The 23,392-nt window shown below is 45.2% G+C and overlaps 1 protein-coding gene across 24 annotated transcripts in view; it reads left to right on the forward strand.

Moving 5' to 3' along the window:
* The first annotated feature begins 18,162 nt into the window (after positions 1-18,162).
* Positions 18,163-23,392, forward strand: part of LRRFIP1 (LRR binding FLII interacting protein 1) — a 106,838-nt gene continuing 101,608 nt past the window's right edge. For all 24 annotated transcript variants that reach the window (XM_077919223.1, XM_028704503.2, XM_028704510.2 and 21 more), the window contains exon 1: positions 18,163-18,317. In XM_077919223.1, coding sequence (XP_077775349.1) covers positions 18,195-18,317 — 123 coding nt within the window. In that variant the 5' untranslated portion in view covers positions 18,163-18,194. The remainder of the gene's footprint in view (positions 18,318-23,392) is intronic.

A 23,392-nucleotide genomic window follows, 5' to 3' on the forward strand; every position in this document is an offset into this window, starting at 1 on the left:
CCTGTGAATAAACAAGAGCTGTTTGAAGAATCACTGTGAGAGCTACCACCCTGCCAATATATGGGGAAAGATAAAGAAATGGGTCCCCAACTGCAAGTATGATTAAAAGTAGGTCCTGGGTCTTCAAAGGCTGAAGATACTTGGTTTGCGCTGATTGGCAGCAGCCCTCCAAGATTTCAGGCAGGATCTCTCCCAGTCCCACCAGGAGATGCTGGGGACTGAACCTGATGCCTTCTGCATGCTAAGCAGTTGTTCTACCACTGAGCTATGGCCCTAGCTCACAATATTGCTGTCAGGATAAAATGGAGAAGCTGGAGGCTGAAGTGTGTATGCTCTGTGGAGGAAAGGTGGGATAGAAGTGTAAGAAGGAATAAAGTATGTAAACTCGCCTAGAAGTGAATAAACTACAGTATATTTTTAACTTACTCTCCTAATAATTTGTATATAAATTATAAAAGTGGTATATAAATTTTGTTAAATAAAAAAAGAGGAAATGTTCAGACTTTCAAACAGTGTATTATGCCTGAGCCTTCATTGCTGAAACTCCCAACAGCATTTTTGTGCTCACAAACACCTGATGAAGGAACCATTGTGACATAACCCACTCAAGCAGAGTTAAAAGGGGCAACAGGCTGTCAACAGTGGCAGTAGTTGGGACCTCCCTGCTATTAAAAAGCCACAGGAAGTCTTTTCGTACTGCCTGAGGAATTAATCCCTTATTCAACGTTCAGAATTGCTGGATCGATTGAACAGGACTGGAGCTAACATTTGGCACCATTGCTAGGGAACTGCCTGCTGCGTCCTCCGCTTTGAAGTTACCCTGGTCTTTGGGCCTCCAGCACCTTCTTCAGCATGTCCAACCCATCCAAGAGGCGTATGATAATGGTGTTCTACTGGGTTAAGAAGAAGCCCCAGACACAGAAGCCGTGCTCTACCACCTCGGCCAGACCTTCTGCCTCTGCGCCGGCTTGCAACACTCAACACATTTCGCCCTACTTCACGAGGAGCAAGACACAACCCGCTCCGCTCAGGAGGTCCAGCAGGCGCAAGGTGCCACGATTGCCGAATCTCACCGACCCCAAGTATTTAAGATCGGTCATTGGCAGCGTTGGCCGGAAGAGATCCCGCAGGCGTGGCAAGCAAAAGAAGACTCCAAGACTTCTGGTTTAACCGCAGACATCGTAGAAGCGCGGAAAAACCTCTCTGAGGCTTTCCGAGCGGCATGGGGCTCTGGGGGTGGCGCAAGGGCACTGCGCACCTCCAAACCTCAAGGGGATCATCCTTGGGGGACGGGCACCCAGCGGCGCCACAGCTGCTCCCCTGTTTTCTCGGGGTTTTTTTTAAAGGCCCGAGAGCGGGACGGAGTGGCAGGCGCGAAATGGAAAGCACCACCACCCCCGCGCTGTGCTGTCTCTGGAAATGTATAGAAATGAAGAAGAAACTGTAAGAGAAGATGTATATTAAGAAAACCGCAACTGGGAAGGAAGGAAGCCGAGGCGTGATTTTACACAATGTAAATAAAATGATATTAAGAATGATTGTAAAGACTGTTTTATTTTGTTTGTGGGAAAATTCAATAAAAAGTATTATAAAAACAAAACAAAAGAAGACTCCAGCGGGAACAGGAAAAGGGGTGAGGGCTAGGCTAGAGGTAAGAAGGCTCCAAAGCTATTTGTGGGGTGGGATTGCTTTGGAAGATGCCTTCTCACAATCTCTACCCTTGAACCACGTAAGGACATAAGAAGTGCCTGCTGGATGAGGCCACATTGGCCTGTCTAGTCCAGCATCCTGTTCTCACAATGCCTAACCAGAGGCCTGTGGAAACAAGAGCATTCTGCATTCCTATACTTTCCATCAACTACTATTCACAAACGTTACTGCCACTGACTGTGGAGGTAGAGCATAGCCATTGTGCCTAGTGGCCATTGATAGCCTTCTCCTGCATAAAACCATCCAAGTTGGTGGCCGCCACAGCTTTCTGTGGGATTGAGCTTCCAGAGGGGTAGCTGAGCATGCCTGCTGCAGCCAAAACAGGCATTAAAAGCACATTTCTCCCAAAGAATCCTGGGAACTACAGTTTGTAAAGGGTGCTACAAATTGTAGCTAGGCTCTAGAAGGGTAATCTACAGTTCCCAGGATTCTTACAGGGGAGAAGCAATAATGCTTTTAATGTATGGTGTGTACACAGCCTCAAATTAGCTACGCCTGCTCTGTAATACTAGAGCAAAGATTATAATGCATGTTGTTGTTGTACTTTTATAAATATTAAAAACCCATTCCTGCAAGCCATGTAGTCTGGAATAAACTCAGTCACCTCTCCCATCGTTAATTGTAGTCATAGGAGTTCCTACATGCAAATGGAGTTCATTAATAATAACTAATAACTGAAGTCTTATAAGTAGGTAAGTATATAAATAATTTTCACAAAAGTTATGCTGACAAATAATTTTATTTCAAGGCTTGAATTGTATCCGCATATAAAGACAAAACTGAAAATATAGATATACAATTGTGAATATGCTGACGGAGGCCCCCTTTGGAATCGGAGGCCCGGCCCAAGTGGCCCATTTGCCCCCCCCCCCCTGCCTGGGCCTGGCTCTCAGTGACATGGGACAGGAGCCAAACTGTCACATCTGACAACAAATGCAGCTAAAGTACATAATGTGGGATTTCACTCCTGGTAATTCTGCCATGGTGAGAGGTTGCTCTTTTCTATATAGATTTCCAGTTGTCTCATGCAGTTTATCCGTCTTGTTCTGAAGACGGTTCTGAAGCCTCACCCACACAGTACTCCAGGCTCACTAGCGGAGATGGATACACCAGCTCCTCAGACTGTGCATCAAAATATCCACAAAGCTAATTGTCCTTTTACAAGGAAGGTGATGGTCTTTGTCTGATTCCTTAATATTTCTATTTTTCTAAAAAAAATTATCAGCTGCATTTCATGAAGCAGAGGAATATATTGTTTGTGGGAAAGGATATCACATGGACTTTGCTCTCAGAGTTTTATCAAGATAATGAAGTCAATTTGCATAGAGGAAAAGATGGAGAGAGGTGTGGAGGGCCAAATATCTTTAAGATCAGCAAAATGGCATGCATTCATTATACTAGGGCAGAAAGGGTGCAAAATCTGCCAATTCTGCATAAGGGGGCATTCAAATAGTAAAGAAAATAAAGGATATTTGTTAACCAAGCTGCTCTGATACTACATTCTGTTTTTTAAAGCACCGCAGGGTGTCTGCTGAGGAAAAGGAATCAGAAAAAGGAGGAGGTAATTACTGGCTTCACAATATTGGAAGATTTCAAAGAGCCTTGGCAGGGTTGGGATTGCCAAGGAAACCTGTTCCTGGTTGCACAGGCAGAGCTCCTGCAAAACTAAGCAGAGAGGAGCTGCATGATTATTTCACTTGGAACAAAACCAGTAAAACACCAAGTATGTTTTACATCATGTGTGTTAAAAACACAAAGGCCCTGAAACACTTGCTAAGGCACCCTTGTAACTGTGACTCTTACTGTTGTCCTAAGAGCAGTCGTTTACATATCTTAACTAGACACTCTATAAAAGTCTGGTTCCATTTTATGGAAAGCTTGAATAAGTCAGAACCAGGTCCCAATGAGGCCAGGGAATGTTTGATATTCAACCACATTTTTTACATGAACAACTGACTTCCCTGCTATCTCAGAAATATACCTAAAGTGGAAATATACAAAATGGATTCATAAACTGCAGTAATTTCTGACTCTCTTGCTCCAGTTAAAGCTTTATGATGAATAGTCACGGCATACATACTGTATTTTTAAATCTTCAGGTTAAGAGAAGAGTTAAGCTACTTAGAAGTTCACTTACATTCTGCGGGGCATGGAAATTGAAATTTAAGGCAAATTACAAACATAATTTGGCCTTAGTACCTTAGCACCTTAACCATCTATCTTTAAAGCAACTTATGTGGGAGGAAATTTCATTTTCTATATGACTGAAAACAAGTTCGCTATGACTTTATTTATCATAGGAGAATTAGCTGTGAAGTCCTAGTTCAAATTTCTTCTCAGACATAAAATTCTCATTTCACAATTCCCCAATTATGGCTGCTATGTTGGTTACTGTGGGATGCAGTTAACATTACATTAATTGTCACAGGCTGTATGATTGCATTTCAAGGCCATTTGGCTCCACTGTTTCCAATTCTTCCCCCCATACCTGCCAGCTAAGAAATGACATTTTATTTATCTGATAGAGTCTAGTCAGCATAACAAAAGTTTTGGTAAACCTGTTAGCCTTAAAGTGCCACAAGACTCCTGCTTGTTGTTCTTAATAAACAGACAAATGAGATTGCCACGCTGGAAGCTGAGTCAGTGTGGTCTGATAACTAGCGTGGCAAAAAAGGGAGAACATGGAGTTGCGTTTCACTTAATTCTGTCCATGAAGCTGCAGGGCACATATGGATAAATGTGTCATAGTGCTTTCAATGTGGCCATTTTTTATTACAACTGAAGTGGGTATTAATACTTAATACATTATATTAAGATCACACTATAAATACATGAATACAGGTCATAAACAAAAAGAAGGCAACTGTTTCCTTCATATGTGATGCTTTGGGGTAAATAAAAGCAGCCAACCCCCACCCCCAAACCTAAAAAAAGTATTTATTGTGTTCTCTTTTTATTGCACTCTAAGCCAAAAAGTTCAATTAATTAATTAATTAATTAATTAATTAAATATTAATTCATAATGTGTGAATGTCAGGAGCGACCCAGCAGTAAATCACACTTGTGCAAGTTGGAGTTAACTCTTTATTAGCAAAAAGATGATGGACACGGGAATGTCAGGCCTAATGAGCACAACAATTCATCCCCAGTAGGTCTTACCTCCATGAAGCAGCTGCTGAGAATGAAGGTCCCTGACGCCCCACAGCTGCCCAAGTCCCCTCCTCTCCAGGGTTTCCCCCCCAGCAATTGGAGACTGTGTCTGCTCATCATCAAGCTCTCCTTTGCCCTCTTCACGCTTCTTCTGCTTCTAGGAGCCAAGCAGGGAGGGAAGCAGGCTGAGGCAGGAGAGGGAGACACCCGTGACTTCACCAGCCTGAATCATCTCGGCCTCTTGGTGTCCCCTGCTTCAGCTTCTGCCTCTGATTTTCGACTTCTCTCAGCCACGGACTCTCGCAGCTCACTACGCTCTGTTTCCTCCTCAGCTTCTGAACCTTCCTCTTCCCAGTCTTCTCCTTTTGACCACTCATTGCTGTCCCATCACTATTCCCTGGGCTCTGAGCCTTCTTCCCTTGGAGGTTCCCCAGCTGGTTCCTCCCACCATTCTCTGTGCGCAAACAGTCCATCAAATGGGCCTGTTGAAACTGAAGCATTATTTTTTTTCCAAATGAGGGAGAGGAGTTACTCCAAAGAGACAGGATGTGATGGCCTGGGATTCCGATTCTGAGAGCGAACCGGAGGAATCCCAGCCGGCACAGGAGTCCCCGCCTCCAGGGCCGGCTGAACTGGGGCAAGGCCTAGATGCTGAGGAACCTCAAGAGCAGGCACCAGGTGAATCCATTCTGGCCCCAGAGGTGCTTGAGGACTCAGTGTCTACAGGTGAGCTTCCCCCGGGACCCAGTAACCCTTCGGCCTCTCCTGAACTGCAGAGGCTTAGGGCAGAGAGGCGAAGGGAACTGGTTTCTCCCAGGAGGAGTGCTCGCCTTAAGGCCAGGAGAGGCGGGGCTCCTGGGGGCCGGGGCCGCCCCTGGCCTCAGAGAAGATAAAGGCCAGTCAGCCCAGTCCCAGGTTGCGGGAGCAACGTCGTCATTGAAGAGCTGTTTCGGCCAGCATCCAGTCCTGTTCCTTCAGTGATCCACCCCACTGCACCCCCTTCCTCTGCCCCTGATTGCAGGGGGTTGGACTAGATGACCCTTGGGCCCATTCCAACGTTTCAATTCTCTGAATCACTATAATCACCATGAATAAACTTTTCCCTGAACAAAGAACCAGGAAGGGATTAGGCATTCAAGCTACACCAACACAACAGGTGAGCAACTGGGGGTTGCAACCACACCTTAAGCCAAAGCCAACCACTACATATCAGTGCGCTTTTAAGAAGTAGACACAATTCTACACATTAACCGCGTGGTAAGCCAGTTAGACTGTATTCATCTCTAGAGTCAGCCATGCATGCAGTGGCGTAGCGTGGGTTGTCAGCACCCGGGGCAAGGCAAGTAATTTGCACCCCCTAACCCGTGGATTTGCGCCCCCTAACCCTAACCCCCAGATGTTGCGCCCAGTGCAGCCGGCCCCCCCTGCACCCCCCACGCTACGCCACTGCATGCATGCAATCTCTCTTTGCTCTGAAGAAGGCCTAGGATGGCCGTTCACTATGGTGAGGATGGAGAAGCGCCTTGCCCTCATGTCTCTGGGTTTCCCATGTGTGTCTGGTTGTCCACTGTGAGAACAGAATGCTGAACAAGACTGGACTTGGGCCTGATCCAGCAAAGCTGTTCTTATGTATTTAACACTTTGTTTCCATGGTGGCCCTGTTCTAACTTGCTGAGCCCGTTGTTTGCAATGGAATGTAAGTTCCCATTGGCTGATGACTAGACAGCCTGTTTGAGCGGATCTCATGAAAATAGCACTATTAACTCCCCTCTATAGCCCTATATTAATAATAATAAAAAGAATGTATGTGGTGTTAGCCACCTGTGAAATAATTTCCAAACCTCTAAAGCACTTTTAGGAAGGATTACCTATGTTGTCTTAAAAACGTCAGTAAGAAGGAGAATATTTGACTCTTAGAAAATCCATGATCTTTCTTATGCATTTTGCATTAACGTCACCAGCTGCCTCAGCTGGAAAGTATAATAGTATAATTTTATGTTTAGGACCCCCAGGTTCCCTGATTCACAATTTTGTATGCAAGATGTCTATTAAACATTGACCACTTTCCTTTATGTGGAAAAGAACTTCACATTTTGTGCAAGGCTCAGCAACTTTCAAGTTGTAGTGCTACGGGTAAGACGAGGGAATATGGGCATTTTTGTAGTGCAACTATTTGGCTAAACCATGACAAATTAACTTTAGACCATTGCCACAATTCCTGCTTGAGCCATCTACCTAGTGGTTTGCAATTTAATCTCCTAACACAGTTTAAGTTATTGGGGATAAGTACTCCAAGGTGTTTTATGGAGCCGGGGTGTATGGGAACTCCTGGGAGGCTCTTTAAATGGTGTCAAGCTTCTGAACTCACACTAAGCTGCAACACTTCACATTTTGTATAACTGATTAATAGGCCCTACTCTGTTCTTATAGGCATCACTCTGCATATGTACACATATGCACTCTGTGTTGCTAGAATTGCACATTTTGCTAGTACTTATTTCTCAGATGACTTCTTACTTGAATGCAGGCAGAAATGAGCTAGGGAGCATCAGGCAGGAAAGCAGGAACTCCCAGTATATAGGAAGTAGAAGTAGTCACTCTGGATCCCTGGAGCAGACCCCTTCACAGTATACAAATGCCACAAAGTGGATGAAATGCCTTCCGTGGCATTTAGAGTGTATGGAGTTTGAAAGTGACATTTCCTGGACCAAATGGAGCAATGCTGCCATCAAGCGACACTGCAGAGGGAACTGTGTAGAATTAAAATTCAAAGTGGCCTCAGTGGAGTACTGCTCTGAAAAGAATTAGCAAAAAGAAATGAACCATTACATATTTTTGCAAATGCGGTGGAATGAGGCAGTAGAATCCGGAGTTGGTACAGTACAGTGAACCACTCCACTTCAAATTACAGAGACAGAATTCTGAAATGCTTTTTCATTTTTACTCATTACTTTTAAAAAAAGTCAGCATACTGAGGGAAAAGGTTACAGCTGAGCCCATTCCCTGCTGTACTAGTTTTTTTTAGTTTATGGGAGTTTTGTATTCAGGGGAGCATCCAGCCATGCAGTTTTCCCCAATCTGCGCCCCCTCACTGCAACACCTTAAATCTCCTACGCAGGCAGTGGGAAGATGTGATCAGTCAGAAGGAGGACATGCAGTTCATCAAAGGTCAAGAACCCTAATGAAGATTTCTCCCGTGCCATAATCCCAAAGAAAGAAAGCAGGCGGCAATATTTCAGTGGTGCAGTTCAGCTTCCTGTCAACTCTTTGGGGTATCTTAGGGTTAGATTCACTACTTACTTCTTAGGAACAGTGAGGCCGCCCAGGTACCTTTATAGCCAAGCAAGGATTAGAACCTAGATGGATCTCCAAATAAAAGCCAAGCAACCCACTGTAGTGCAATGGGTTAGTTAAACGTTAGCCCTAAAAGGGGTAGTCCTAGCATCCCAGAGGAGTGCATTTATTACATGCACTGCTCACCACCGTCCTTCCCCTCTGGTTAGGGGCTGGCATAAATGGGATAAATAGAATCATGCAGGGACAGAGCTCTAGTTACAGAGAAGTGGAGGTGAAACCATCCCTACAACTACTAGGTAAAAGGGAACATGAACTTTTAACAACTTTCGGAGCAATATGAAAGAATATCATAAGTTTAAATGATGCAGAACATCATCATTTGCTTTGGGTACAATGTTTTCAGCAGGAGACCATTTTCTCCAAATGATACAGGTTGGTTTGTTGTTTTCTGGAACTCCCGCATAGTATTATCAGCATGCCTAAAGTGCTGGCTAAGCACAGGGGAAATATCTCCCAAAAATTCTACTTCAATCTGTCCATTGTTTGAATGGTCCACTGCAGATTTGTTCAATCCACAACCCAAATGAAGTGCATTGCTTACCTTTGGATAGGAGCCATCAGCTTTACAGTATTTTATTCCATCACACTATGAAATACCATCTTCGTTTGCATCTAAGCTACAGTAACGGAGTAGGTATAGCCACTGAGAGAGAGAAAATAAATCTTAACAAACTAGGAGAATGGGCAGATGCTGGCACATTTAGAAAAATGGATTGGATGTGGACTAGATAAGTTTGCTCCTTCCAACTCTATGATTCTATGATGCTTTGCCATTATAATTATATTGCTACATTTCCATTTTATGCCATGGGGAGGAGCACTCTCTCAAGACATAGGCAGTTACCTTCTTCCTATGTCTGTGAAGCTGCAATTCTACAGCCTTTGAAGAGAGCAATCGTTTTCACTGGCCACCGTCCTCTACTTCCTGAAATCTAGCCATATCATTCTAGACTCTCTACTGTGGGCTAGAAGAGCATCAACTGAACCTAACTGATGCACCTGCCAAAGTCTGAGTGACCACCACGTGTCAGATCCTGAGTTGTACTTAACTGCAATAGCTGGGGAGGTGGGAGGAAGAGGATAACCTTCAAAATGCTTTTGGCTAGTTAAGTGCACTGTCTTGACATGAAACATCATTTCTACAAGGAGGAATTAGGAGGACTTTTTTCAAAAATCATTTCTTCCACCTCAAGGAGGAATAAGCTACTTCGATTTAATGAGCATTCTATTAGAAGATCTGCACCTTTCCACATGTAGTTCTGACTGCAGTTGGGACTCAGGAAGTTTGTATCTTCAGACGCCAGAGCAGATGCCACTCTCTTATAATGGTTGTTTTTGGCATCCGTCTGTCCTGAGAAACCATGGAGTGGCCTTCAGGAGGGAAGTCAAACTGCTGCATTAGCAACACCCGTGACCTTCCTGTGAGCCTGGGCAGTTTATACGGAGGTCCTGGGCTGCCCAGCTGACAAGATCCCCCTCTCAGCCTTGCTGCTGTGTATGGGGTGTTAGGGGGTGGGTAGTACCTTTGGTGGGGGGGCACGTTGAAGTCCTTTTGGGGTACTTTGTTCACCTTTGGTCCCCACCCTGCACTCAGCTCTCACCTGTGACTCCTAGAAGCTGTAAGCGTGCAACAGTGGCCACACCCCAGGAAACGGCTTTGACTGGCCAGCAAGTGCAGCAACTGGGGGGGCTGGGGGGCAGGCCCCCCAAATTTTCAAGAAGGGGGCCAGGCCTCCTCAAAATTCTCTGGTGTTTGTGCCCCCACACTGCAGTGCATGCTCACATCACATGTACAAGCCACTGGGCGTGCGCATGACATGTCAGCACACACTGTGATGTGCACACATGGCGCAAGCATGCCATGGGGCATGCAGATGTCATGCATGCACACTGTGAGATGTGCTGGCATTCTGTGGCTCAGCCCCCTCAATCACGGGGGCAAGGCAGAGTGCTTGGAGGCCAGCTAAAGCAGGTGAGGATAGCCAACGGGCCTCAAACCCTCAGTGACTTTTGGACTTCCCCTGCTTGCTAAGACAGGCCCCAGCGGGTGGAGTGGACAATGCCAGCAGTGAGCCCAACTTTCAAGAAAGCAGTTTCCGCATGTGCTACAGAGGGAAGTGATGGGCAGGTGCGGCTCATCAACCAGGGAAGGTAACCTTGCAATATATCTTTAGGAGAACAAAGGGCTAAGGAGTAAACCCTGCACAAATCTGCAGTGGAGTCCCCAAGAGAGGAGGATGGCTGCTTCTCCTCCTCCTCCTTCGGGCAACTCAGCTTCTGCTGCCCCACAGGCACATCATGCCCCATAGCTAGGCAAGATGTGCTGCACCCCAGCTTGCTGTTACTGAGCCACATGACAGCACAATGACTATTTTAGCTGGGCAGATTACCCTCTGAATGTATGCCTAGCATACATTTTCATGGGGTAGATGCTACTTCAGATGCATGGCATTTTATTTATATAATTTATATAATTTATATAATATATGTAATGTATACATAATATATATACTATATATTAATACACACACTGCTATTTTACGAATACTGTAAGTAGTGAGAGCAGAAGAAAATAACATACAAAAATACTGTGACAATTGCATTAAATAAAGCAGGGATCATTCAGACATTTCCCTAATATAAAACAGCAGCAAGAGGCCACATAAAGGCACAAACATAGAGACCCTTCAAACCCAGATGGCAACCCAGAGACATATTGACTTAGGCAACACTACTACAGGGCCTAATAATGCCAACATCAAGAATTCATTTGTTTGTTCATCCTCCCAAATGGCCCATGCTTTCATTTGCCAGTAATGCCTTTCTGCATTCTCTGTAGAACAAACAGGTCAGTCTGGTCATTAAAGAGTAAATAGATACAAATGTGGCATCAGAAAGTGCAAGATTCAGAAACTAGGGGCAGTACATTTTGTTAGTGGCCATGAAAAAATAGGTAAAAAAAGAGAATTCCCTGAATGCCAAGATCCAGATTTTGGGCATGGTTGCCGCATCCCCACACTGCCCTCTCCAAGCAGCCTTGCAAGGCTCAGATCTGGGGAGGGCAGTGCTGGCGCAAGAAGGACCCAACAACCATGCAGCCAGCTGACGTGGCACATGGCAGGTGCAAAGCAGGCACCCCCATGCCGGCACCCCCAACGCATCTTGGCCCGGTGCCCCTCTTCACGATCACACACCTAATCTTTACGGAGGGGTCATAGTGTGCAATTTCCCACTTTTAGAGCTGGAGCTCAATCTCACCATTTCCTGCAGCGATTCCAGACTCAAGGCCTGTTGCCCCTAAATAATTTCTTCCACCTCCTCCTGGATGAGGTCACAAAGCCACTGCCACATAGGGACCAACTTGCGGCCAACATTGGGGCACCCATCATGCATGTATGACATCATATGCACAACATGCAATGTGTGTGCCCACCCAGGCCGACTCAGCACATCACACCCCATCCACCAACCGTCCACCATCTTACCTTTGTTCACCACCACTGTCGCGAGGCTGAGGCTGCCTCAGCGATGCATCTCCCCCCCCCAAGGCCCACTGAGACGCTTTGGTGCGTTTCTTTGAGATCGCCAGAGCACCTTTCCAGAAGCTGCCTGCTGATCATCAGAGGGACGTGCCAGTGCAAAGGCTCCCTTAACATTGAGGGGGCCAGGCCCCCTGCCAACAGATATTGAGGGGGCCAAAGACACTCTGGTGTTGGCACACCTGCATTGCCACCAACTTGCCTCACAATCTGGACAATGTTTTCCATCTCAGAGGCAATGCCTGGGAATCCACTGAAATCGTCAATGCATTCCTTTCATAGGTTGCACCAGCAGGAGCTCACGGTTTCAGGCTTGATGGCATCCACTGTCTGCTTTAAGTGATGCAGTTGGCGATGCTGAAGAACTTCCAGAATGCCGCGAGATCGAGATCTGGATCAGCATCCAGGACATCAAGTCAGCAAGGCAAGGGTGAGGCTGGTATAATGAGCCTTGAACTAGTGAACCACCCCTTGATCCAAAGGCTGGATGAGTGAGGTCGTACAGTGAGTGAAAAGCAACTCTGACATGCTCGTGTTCAAATTGCAGTCCCTGCGGGTAACCAGAAGCATTGTCCACTAGCAGAAGCACTTTGAACTCCAGCTCCTTCTCCAGCAGGTGACGCCTCATCTCTAGAACAAAGCATTTGTGGAACCAGTCCAGAAAGTTTTCAGCAGTCACCCAGGCCTTCTTGTTGGACTGCCAGCAGACAGGAAACAGGTTATTGTTCTTGCCTTTGAGGGCACAACAATGCCCAGCCGCATTGCCAAAGAGCAGCACAGTCAACCGATCCTTCACAGCTTTAAACTCAAGGGCACCTTTTCTGCTTTGGCAATGTAGGTCCAGTGGAAGTTGGATGTGACATAAGATGTGGAGGAAGGTACAGGAGATAAATGCATAAATCAACATGTGGGCTTGAAAAGTCAAAACCCATCTACACCAAATCTGACATAATATATGTCTATCTGTGAAAGTAAAGTTTTTTAATTCAGGACAAGGTGTGAAGAATTAAATGTTCCATGTGAGAAGGTAAGAGAAGCATTCAGTTCTGCTTTAAACATTTTAAATGTTGTGCCCGTTCAAGAACAGCAGCACAAACACTTATCTGCAGGTGGCCACTTACAAAAGACGTTGTTGTAAACATTATTTAGGTATTGGAGCCTGTTTCATCATAGGAAGATTTCTGGCTGCTACTGTGTTTATAAATATGCAAAAAAGGAGGGTGGGAGGAATAACAATGTGGCAAAAACCCTCCAGTGATCAGTTTTATCCTTCATGTAATGGCCTTCGAGCCAATAACATGTCTACTCAGAAGTAAGCCCCATTCAATAAAATATAATTTACTCCCAAGTAGGTGTGTACAGAATTGCAAGCTTAGTGAAGAAACAAGTGGACTCTGGACCCTTGTCCCATCTCAACATCCCAACCCCCTAGAGGCTAATAAACTTCTGAGCCCCTGGAATTTAGTCAGGAAAACAGAGTTTGGGATTAAAGTATCTGTTAAGCAGTCAAAACAATACATCCATAGTTAGTGTTTATGAATACAGAGAGAGAGAGTGGGGGAATTCAGTTTCCCTGACCAATTTCCAGCAGGCCCAATGCCAGCACCCAATGCCAGCACCTGCGCCTGTTGATGGTGCATCAGAACCCAGCAGAGCCCACGAAAGATGCCTGCCCCGCCCACTTTTAGTTTAGCCACCATTAAAATTTCCCAGGCTGCCCCCAACAAAGCATTGTGAGAGAGCAACATGGCAGCTAGACGCTGCTATCCTTCATAACCAGGTAAGCCCACCCTGCCATGATGGAGAAGGGCCTTCCCCCAGAGGCTATTTTACTGAGGGGCCCTTCCAATTTGGAGCCAGTCCTACTTCAGATCTCCAAATATTTGAACTTATTTACATCATCATCATTTACTGATAATGTTTTATTGAAGACTCAGCACTGAACTGCTTTCCCCACTGGACCACGCTGGCTTGTGCTTGTTTCAGCCTCCTCTGCAATTCTGTACATAGTTTCGAAAGACTCCGATTTTATCAATATATGAAGAATAACTGTTAAATACTCTCTACTTCCTGAGAGGGGAAGTTTGAGGGGCTATGATAAGACATTTATGGGGTAGCACTGTTTGGGGTTGGGTTTCCTTTGGATGAGAGAGCACTAAGGACTCGTGGCTTTCTTGTAATATTTGCTTTATTTACAAATATAGAAGCAGAACATGGAGGGGGACACAGCTCTTACAAGGCAACAAATTTGCTACTTCCTTATCAGACCAGAGAGGTCATGCCCTCTCCCATGTCTTCGACCAATTCACACACAAAAATATCTCCCTCTGCTTTGCCTTTTCCAAAGTACAAGGTGCTGTTTTGCCCACTTATAGCCCCACAAATCTGTTGTCTTGACTTAGCTGCCTTTCCCCAGCCCTGAGGGATATACCATTCAAACAGAGACCTCAATTATTTCCTTTTCCCCATCTCCCACCTGCCAGCCATTCTGGGCCATGGACTGGCAGGCTGTCTAAGAGATGAATGTTTGGCTAGCAGCTTTTAACAATACTTGGGCTTGCTGCCAACTCTAGGGCAGCTTTCCCTGTTTTCCCAGTTAAACTAGTGACAAGTTGGGCCAGGCTGCCTGCTAGAAAGCTGTCTAAAATACCAGTTGACCAGCTGCAGGGTCTCATCACAGATGCAGCTCTGGTTTGGCCCTTGGAGAAGAGTGGAAGGAAGAGGACAACACTGGTCCTTACAACTCCAGAACATTCCCCCTGTTGCTATTTGTACTGTATTTGTTAGAAAATGTCTTTTGCAAAGAATAAATTGTACTGGGGAAAAGAAAACATATGTAATGTAGCGGCTGCAAAGCAGGTGAGTCCAATCAAGGTCACAGAAACTCTGAATCATTGCCCTTTTAACTTGTTAACTGCCTTTAAAAGTAAAAGAGAGAGCGTCTGTCTGTCTTAGAAGCGAGGGTGCAAGTTGGAGGTTGGCTGGTTGCATCGCCGTTATTTTGTTGACTGGGAACATGGGAGTGTGAAGAATTCAAGCAGACTCTTTCCGGAAGAGCTTATAACGACAGGCAAGCTATGGACTAATGATTTACACATTGCTGTCATGGGCAGAACTGGGGGGGGGGGCAAAGGGGGCAGAGAGGGGTAGCTGCCCCCCCATGAATAAAAACCAATAAAAACACATAGCTAAGTGAGGTTCTGCCCCGCCAACAAAAGGCCTGCACCGCTAACAAAAATCCTGGCTACGCCCATAATTGCTGTGAAAGAATGTGTTTTTAGAGACCCTCTCTTGGTCTCAAGGAAGAGAAATAAATTGTATTGAACCTGATATATAAATAATACAGCTTGCTAAATTGTTGCCATCCTGGCAAGTAAAGATTCACTTTCAAGTCTTGTGTAAGGAGTCTTACTTTATCAGTAAGGTTTGAGGGTGAAACCCCAACGTCACTCTGAAATAGACAACACCCCCTAATCCTGTTACAGACCTGAGGCTCTCTAAACATGGACTGGAAATTGCTTGGGTTCTGATTTTCTATAAGAGGAAAGTGGAAATATTTCAAGTGTTCCTGTGCTGCACACCCTGTTGACTCATGCCACAGAGCTGCTTCTGAAAAAAGCTTACCTTGACCTAATAGGGCAATAAAGGAGAACAAATAGTTCACATGCTGAATTCTCCAGAGAGACTTAACACAGCCAATTAAAAGCTCACAAGATAGTGTGTTAATTTGTTTTTTTAATTAATAAAGCACAGGTTAAGTTTAAAATAGATTCTATAAAGGCTTATTTGAAGTCTCTCAATTCATTTCTTATTAACATATTATTATGCATTAAGGGCAGCTAATCACCATTTCTTTTTATTTAATGCCTTTCTTTTTATTTAAAGTCATCACACTAACTTTTACAGAGGATTCTGATGTCAAAGCGGTGCTTAAAACCACCAGAGACCTGCGGGTATAGGGCGGTATATAAATTCAATAAATAATAAAAATAATAAAAGTTATCAGAGATGTTCACATTTTTAAAAAATATGAAGATTTTACAGGCTGCTACTTTATAAATAGCATGTGCAGTACAATCCTATGTATGTTCATTCAAAAGACCTCTTTTATTCAACAAGGCATACCCCCATATATATCTAGATTAAATATAAACCCTAATATTTACATAATCACAATTACAGACAAAAGTTGTATGTTAGTGAGTAAGGATCTGAGATCTTGTAAAGCTAGTGAACAGGGATTGGTTCTTGGAGCCTGCTGGTAGTAAATGAAAGGAAGAGTTGGAAGTCAGCTAAAGCATTGCCAGGCAACCATCAGATAAGCCAGAGTCTGAGGCTGTGTCTTCTGGGGAAGAGACAGGCCAGCCGTTCAGTCCCTGTATGAGGAGACAGGAGAAGCTCAGAGAGCAATGGAAGGGAAGGAGAAGAAAGACGGGATTTTGGCGTACTTCCTGTTGGGGGAGGGACGATGAATCAGACTGAGCAACTAATGTTAATGGGGGGGGGGAGCAGATAGCTTATGAGTAACTTTGATTCTGTTTGTTTAGACCTCAAACTATGCAATGGTTTCTTCTCCCTTTAAACATAGTAAGCAAGGTTAGGGCGACTGTATTATCACCACTTACTGTTGTTGTGAACGGTTATTTGCATACACCTGAGTTTTGCAGAGAAATATCACAGATCTTTTCTTTTTCTTGCTTTCATGGCCTTTTGGCCCCCCTGTTTACATTGTCCCCTCCATGTATTATATATATTTCACACAGAGAGAATCATCTTAGAGTTGGAAGGTACCCGGAGGATTATCTAGTCCAACCTCCTGCAATGCAGGAATCTCGGCCAAAGCATTCATGACAGATGGCCATCCAACCTCTGGTTAGAAACCTCCAAGGAAGGAGAGCCCACCACCTCCCAAGGGAGGCCATTCCACTGTTGATCAGCAATGACTGCCAGAAAGTTCTCTCTGGTGTTTAGTTGAAATCTTCTTTCTTGTAACTTGAATCCACTTGTTTGAGTCCTTTCCTGCAGAGCAGGAGAAAACAAGCTTGCTCCATCTTCCATGTGACAGCCCTTGAGATCTTTGGAAGATGACTTGTTTACTAGCTGGGGATAACGCTCCATGAATCTGCTGAAGTGAGATTTATGTTTATGCAGTAGAGTCTACATTAAATCTGGGTCTTGTAGGTGCCACAAAATATATGGTTGTTATTTCTTGGTATGTCTTCTTTTTGTATCACTCACAGTTAACAGAAATGGAACATCAGACAGCTGTTTTTGCAATTACATACAAACAGTGTAATGAAACATGTTTATGTAAATGTAAGTTCCACTGAAATTAATCTGGCTTCCAAATAAATGGGTTTAAAACTGGACTGAGAAACAATTAATGGATGCAGCCAAGTGCATACAGCAATTGCCATAAATAGGCTTCTGGGCAAAGAAGTGTTGAGCTCAACTGTCAAGGGATATTGTGATTTCCGTGCATGTTGCCTTGGGGCTGAACAAAGGCCAGAAGCATTCATTACTCTTATAATCTATTGTATACTATATTATTTATGAAAGTAGGTTTCCAGCAGTAAAGTTTCCTGATCTTCTTTGCGGCTTCCCTTTCTAAAATGAATTGATTTATTTAACACCCCACTCGGGTCAACAAACTTTGTTCATGACCTGGCACGACTCTAGTATTCGGATCCTGGGCTGATTGTGCCAAACTATTTAGTGGTTCTGTGATAGAGGCAAATGTTTTCTTAGAACAAGGTTAAACATTTTTGCCTGTGATCAGAGATATTTTTGGATTTCAGCTTCCAAACCTTTTATGGAGGCAAAACTAAGAAGTGTGTGTGGTGGTGGTGGTGGTGGTGGTGGGGCCTGAAATAAATGTCTAAGAAGCATATTCTAAAGGTTTCAGCATACTAGGCACAAGCTGGACTCGTATCTGTTCATACTTCTAGTAATTTATTAGGAATATTCGAGTGCCGGACTCCTAGTGAGCAGTCACTGCTGAGGGGGCTCTTTTTATTATCTGTTTTACAGAGGGGAAGCGGGTGAGGCGGCGGCCGAGGGGTCTTCCTCTCTGTTCTCTTGACATTCCCGGGCGGGCTTCGGTTCCTGAGGGGGGAAGGCGGAGGCTTCCCTGGGCGCGGGGCTTTAGTGGGGGTCGGAAGGCCCGCCGCCCCAAGCAGCGCCCTTTCTGAGGGGCTTCGTCAGGCGAGGCGGCCTTTGGCGCCGGGCTCCTCCCTCCCTCCCTCCCTCCCGCCCCGCAAGGTGAGCGCCGCTCTCGGCCCCGCCCCCTGCGGAGAGCCGTCGGCCCGGCCCCGCCCCCGCCGGTCTCCCGTGCGCGCATGCGCGGGCTGCCCCAGCCGCCTCCTTCTTCTTCCCCTCACGCCGGAGGCGCCTGCGAGGAGCGAGGGAGGGAGCCGCCTGAGGGAGGGAGGCAGCGCCATGGAGCTGGTCGGGGCGCAGCAGCCGCAGCAGGCGGCGGGCCTGGCCGGGAGGAAGAGGCAGCCCAACCGCGAGAGGCCCGCCGCGGCCGAGGACGACGCCCTCAACCAGATCGCCCGCGAGGTGAGCGGCTGGCGGGGGGGGGGGCGGGGGGGGCGCGGCCTCCCGGAGGCGCCTCTTGCTTCTTTCCGCTCTTCTTCCTCCTCCTCCTCCCCGGGCGGGGGGGGGGGGCTGTCACCTCGGCCCCTCCCCTTTCACGTGGGAGCTGTCAGGTGCCGCTGCCGCCCCCCCCCATTTCTCCTCTCCCCTCCCTCCCTCCCTCCCTCCCATCAACTTCCGGGAGGCCGTTGGGGGCGGGGCGAGGGGAGGGGAGGGGTCCAGCCCATTTGCGACCACGGCAGAAGAAGGGTTAATAAGCTCATTCATATCCCCTTAACGTGTCCCCCCCCCCCTTTAAAATGTTCAATAAAGTTTGTAAACACAAAGTATTGTCTTCCAAGACAAAACCGTTTATCTTAATGGCAGGTTTAAATGAAAGGCAGCAGTCTCCCTTGTCTGGATCCATGACTGTGCGTGGCTGGTGTACACACAAACATTTCTATATTTTGTTTTATTTTGAGTGCTGCATTTATACTGCACCTTTTCCCTTTCACGCAGCTCAAGAGGTCATGCCTGGTTCTTCACTCCCCTCTGCTCCAGCAATCCCCACAGCAGCCCTGTGAGGCAGGTTGGGCCTGAGAGGCAGCGCCTTGCCCCACAGTCACCCAGGGAGCTCCAAGACCAAGGGGGGATTTGAACCCTGGTCTTTCTCCTGCACTCCAGCCACTATGCCACCCTGGTGCTCTGATTTGTTTAGGATAGTCACCAACCATGGTTCTTGTAGTTTGTTTATCTATTTATTGCAGTTAGATCTCACATTTTCTCCAAAAAGATGAAGGAAGGCTTAACTTTTTATGTATGTGGGTTCTGTGTGTTGCTTCTAATGTTCCATGGTCTCTGGACCCTTGCTACTTATTTACCTTTCCCTCTTTCTCTCTCTACCTTTTGGTATTATAATATATGATCTGCCAACTGGTTATAAGGCTTCATAGTTCTCATAAAGGAAGCTGTAGCCCAGAAACACCACAGCAAACATGTTTCATATACCTATAAATTCTCTCTCTCATTGGCTTATAGTGGTTCCTCTAACTTAAGGTGCTAAAGATCAGGAAAGAGGTGAGAGCTTCTGAAGTATTGTTTTGGCTGTTACTTCTTTAACAGAAGTTTGATCTTTAGGAGGTGATCTTGTTCTGCACTGTGAGCTTTGCTCACTCTTTTCTGTACTGTTCTGCAGCAACAACTTTTTTGGTGAGTTAAGTAACCTCAGGAGGGAAGTGGAAGATGAGGAAGTTGATATCTGTACTGACTCTGGTGAGATGCTTGTCCTTTTTAAACTCAAAAAATCGCAAGTACCAAGCCCTCCAGATGGTTTAGGTCAGGGGTTGGCAAAGTTTTTGTGGCTTGGGCCGGTTCACAGTCCTGCAGATGTGTGGTGGGCTGGAGTGCGCGCACACGCACGCATGCGCAAACGCTATTTCCAGCGCGGAGGAGGCGTGCACAGCTTTCCATTGGCTGCAGGAAGTTCCTGCAGCCAATGGGAAGCTGGCCAGTGTCGGGGAAGGTGGTCCCCACTCTGCCGGTTTGGCGCGGCACACGGGAGCCGACACAGTGGGCGGCAGGGGTCCATGGGCCGACTCAGCGACCCCCATGGACCGCTTGTGGCCCATGGGCCTTAGGTTGCTGATCCCTGGTGGTTTCCCTCCTCCCCACCCCTTTGTACATACTGTTGCTGTGTGAAGGAGAAAAGGAGAGAGAACTTCCTTTTCTGACATGTTCCCGAAGATGGTTAAACCCATATCCTTCTAACAGACTGCCCTAGCATACTGACTGGCCAGCTTGATTTTTGCGTGTCTCCATCTTTTGAGCAACATTGTAACATTACAAAATGCATTGTTACAACATGTAACAATACAGGCAGGAAAGCAATCCTTTGTAACTCTTCTCTGTTGCGTGCCATTGCCTGTAACTTTTATGTTCTTGTGAAACTCTTTAGACTTGAGTTTATGTTCCGACTGTAGTTTTAGGATATAGGAATTTTGTTAAGGAAGGGCAAAAGATTTTCCAGGTACAATGGATTTTGTTAGTAAAATGTGTTGAGGGTATGTTGGTGAAAACTATGGAAACAAAGTAGCTTTTGTGTATCTAGATAGTTTATTCATTATTTAATCTGACTTGTATATTTGAGAGTTTAAAGGTAAGGCATATGGCTATGTTACAGATTTAACCTGTGTATGCTCCTATTTTTATATTGTTGAATTGTGTGCTTTAGTTTGCCTGCAAATCTGGATCAAACATTGATTTTGCATATTGGTTTGTAGAAAATCTATACTTCATTCAATGCATAGCTTTCTAGATTTGGACAAAATAGCAGTCTATTGTTTGATAGAAGGCACAAATGAAAGCTCCATATATGTGTAGAAAAAGGGAGTGTAAAGGCTGCTTGTAATATAAAATAAACAACAATGGCTTCTCTAACTACAGCCAGTGAAGCCTTATTTCTATGATACTGAGCAGGTTTGGATAATGTACAAATGCTCCATAAAGGTGAAAATACATGCTTTAAAAACCCTGGCATGTCATGTAACAGGTGATTGATTCAGGGCACACAGTTAGATCTCTCCCCACCACCACTTGTGGCTGTACTCCCTTGAGAGAGTTTCCAGTTTCCATCTATCTTGAGCAAGTGTAATAGTAGCTGTAGCAAAGCAGGGATGAGCTGAATGCATTGTTCCCAAGCTTAGTTGCTGTCTGTCGGAAAGTGAAAGTTCAGGTAGTACTAACGCAGTGTAACATGTAGACATGATCTCAAATAATTAAAAATTCTCACCATTCAAAATGACCAAAATATTTATAACTCATCTTTTAACAAATAGTATCCAGAACAGCTAACAAAAAAGCTCAAAACAATAAAATGCATTAGTACAGAACTTAAAACAACAATGAAATAGTAATCTAAAAGATTTTCTATATTGCCTCCCTCTTGAAATGCTCATCCAAAAAAGCCTGATTTAACTTGCTACTGAAAGGAACTATTTCCTAGTAAGCATACCATATGAATCTTATCCTGAAAAACTTAAGTTAGGAACAGAGGATGCTGCTTTATGCTGAGTTAGACAACTGTCCCATCTGGCTCAGTATTGCCTACACAAACTGGCAGTAGCTTCCCAGGGTTTCTGGCAGGGTTCTATCCCAGCCTTTCCCCAAAGGTGCCATGAGTTGAACCTGACCTTGTGCATGCAAAGCAGCTGTTCTACCGCTGAGCGATGGCCCTTCCTCAAACTCATAAGCTGTCTTAACAGTTCTGATAATGCTAAATCTTCCCCAACATTGTGCACATGAGATGTTTTAGAATACACCTCCCATCAGCCTCAGCTAGCATGACCATTGGTTAAGGATGATGGGAATTGTAGTCCACAACATCTGGAGGGTACCGTGGGGGCTTAGTGCTATGTGAAATGGCCTTGCATTTGTGCATTGCCCCTGCTCTCATCTCTCCTCTGGCACAGCTGTGAGAAGGAAAGTGGAAACCTGCATTTTCAAGTACCTATAGAGTTTGTTAAATCAAAACTGGAAAGAAATGAAGTTAGTTTTAACAACTGTTTGTCTGAACAAGCAGAGTTCAAACCATGTTCTATGATCCCAGCTTGAGAGCCAGTGTGGTGTAGTGGTTAAGAGCGGTAGTCAACGTAATCTGGGGAACCGGGTTCGCGTCTCCGCTCCTCCACCTGCAGCTGCTGGGTGACCTTGGGCCAGTCACACTTCTCTGAAGTCTCTCAGCCCCACTCGCCTCACAGAGTGTTTGTTGTGGGGGAGGAAGGGAAAGGAGAATGTTAGCCACTTTGAGACTCCTGAAGGGGAGTGAAAGGCGGGATATCAAATCCAAACTCTTCTTCTTCTTCTTCTTCTTCTTGTTAGGATAAACTATAATTAAAACTAATCAAATTGATTAAAAGTTAAAACACTGCTCTGCAGCTTGTTAGAAACAGAAGTAGATGCTTTCTGTACTCTTCTTTGTGGCTGGAGGAAGGGGGCAGGATTGTGGCTTGGTACTGCATCTGAACCAGGCCACAGCTGAGCTGTATAGCAGCTTATGTATGTTAAGCCAGTTTGTATAGACTGCAGACAAACGACTGCATTCGGATATAAAGCTAAACCATGGTATGTTTAGATCAACTCTTGTTTTGTTCATGTGCATGAACTGAATTATGGTTTGTTTGGTCAACAAACCATAATCTAAAACCATTGTTTGAACTTGGCTTGTGAATCTGCTTGAGCTAACTGTAGTTTATTTTTTATTGTTTGGCATCCTGACTTAATCTGGTGTGCTCCATTGCTCAATTCTTACTTCCTGCCTGACTGCAGAGACATGAGGGGAAATTACCTCAAAAGCAAAACAGCTCACATGGCAAGGACTAGTCATGCTTCCACAGACCTCAAGCCTGCCCCACTTTGCCTTGCAAAAGACTCCTATCCCCACTCACCTCCTCAGTGAGAAGGTTTCCTTACCCATTTTGGCTGGCATTTGGAAAATATTAAAGGGAGTGTCTGCCCTCTTATCCATATCTCACACTGGGTATATGTTAAATAACTACTTGCTCAGTCCTCACTGGGCTGTTTTTGGTGAATTTTTCTTTTACTCCTTCAGGGTTTTTGTGTGTGTTTCTTTGTATTTCTGCAAATCTTGAGGTTTTTCCAAGCCTTCTCTCTGGCTCTGTAAGGATAGGCAGCCATTAAACCAATCAGTTCATGTTAGGATATGTGATGCCAACAGATTTTGTTGCACAGTATAATCCAAAAATGTCTCCCAAACACAGCCCCTCTAGCCTGTGTCCCTACACCCCCCCATTCAATTTTATATCCCAAATATGCAAGTTATTGCTTAACACCTATTCTTCTGCTTGGCCAGGACTGACAATTTAGTAGTGTACAGGGTGCCCCAAAAGTAGGTATACAATACATACATACCTATTCTTATTTACTGATATTGGGACTGATGAGAACTTGAGTCAAGAACAAAGAAAGAGGATTCTAAAGCAGTATGCCTATTTTGGGGCCACCCAAATGTATTAACATGTGATTTTTTAAAATACCGTAAGTGT

Source organism: Podarcis muralis, chromosome 1 (assembly GCF_964188315.1).
Source record: "Podarcis muralis chromosome 1, rPodMur119.hap1.1, whole genome shotgun sequence".
Classification (NCBI taxonomy): domain Eukaryota; kingdom Metazoa; phylum Chordata; class Lepidosauria; order Squamata; family Lacertidae; genus Podarcis; species Podarcis muralis.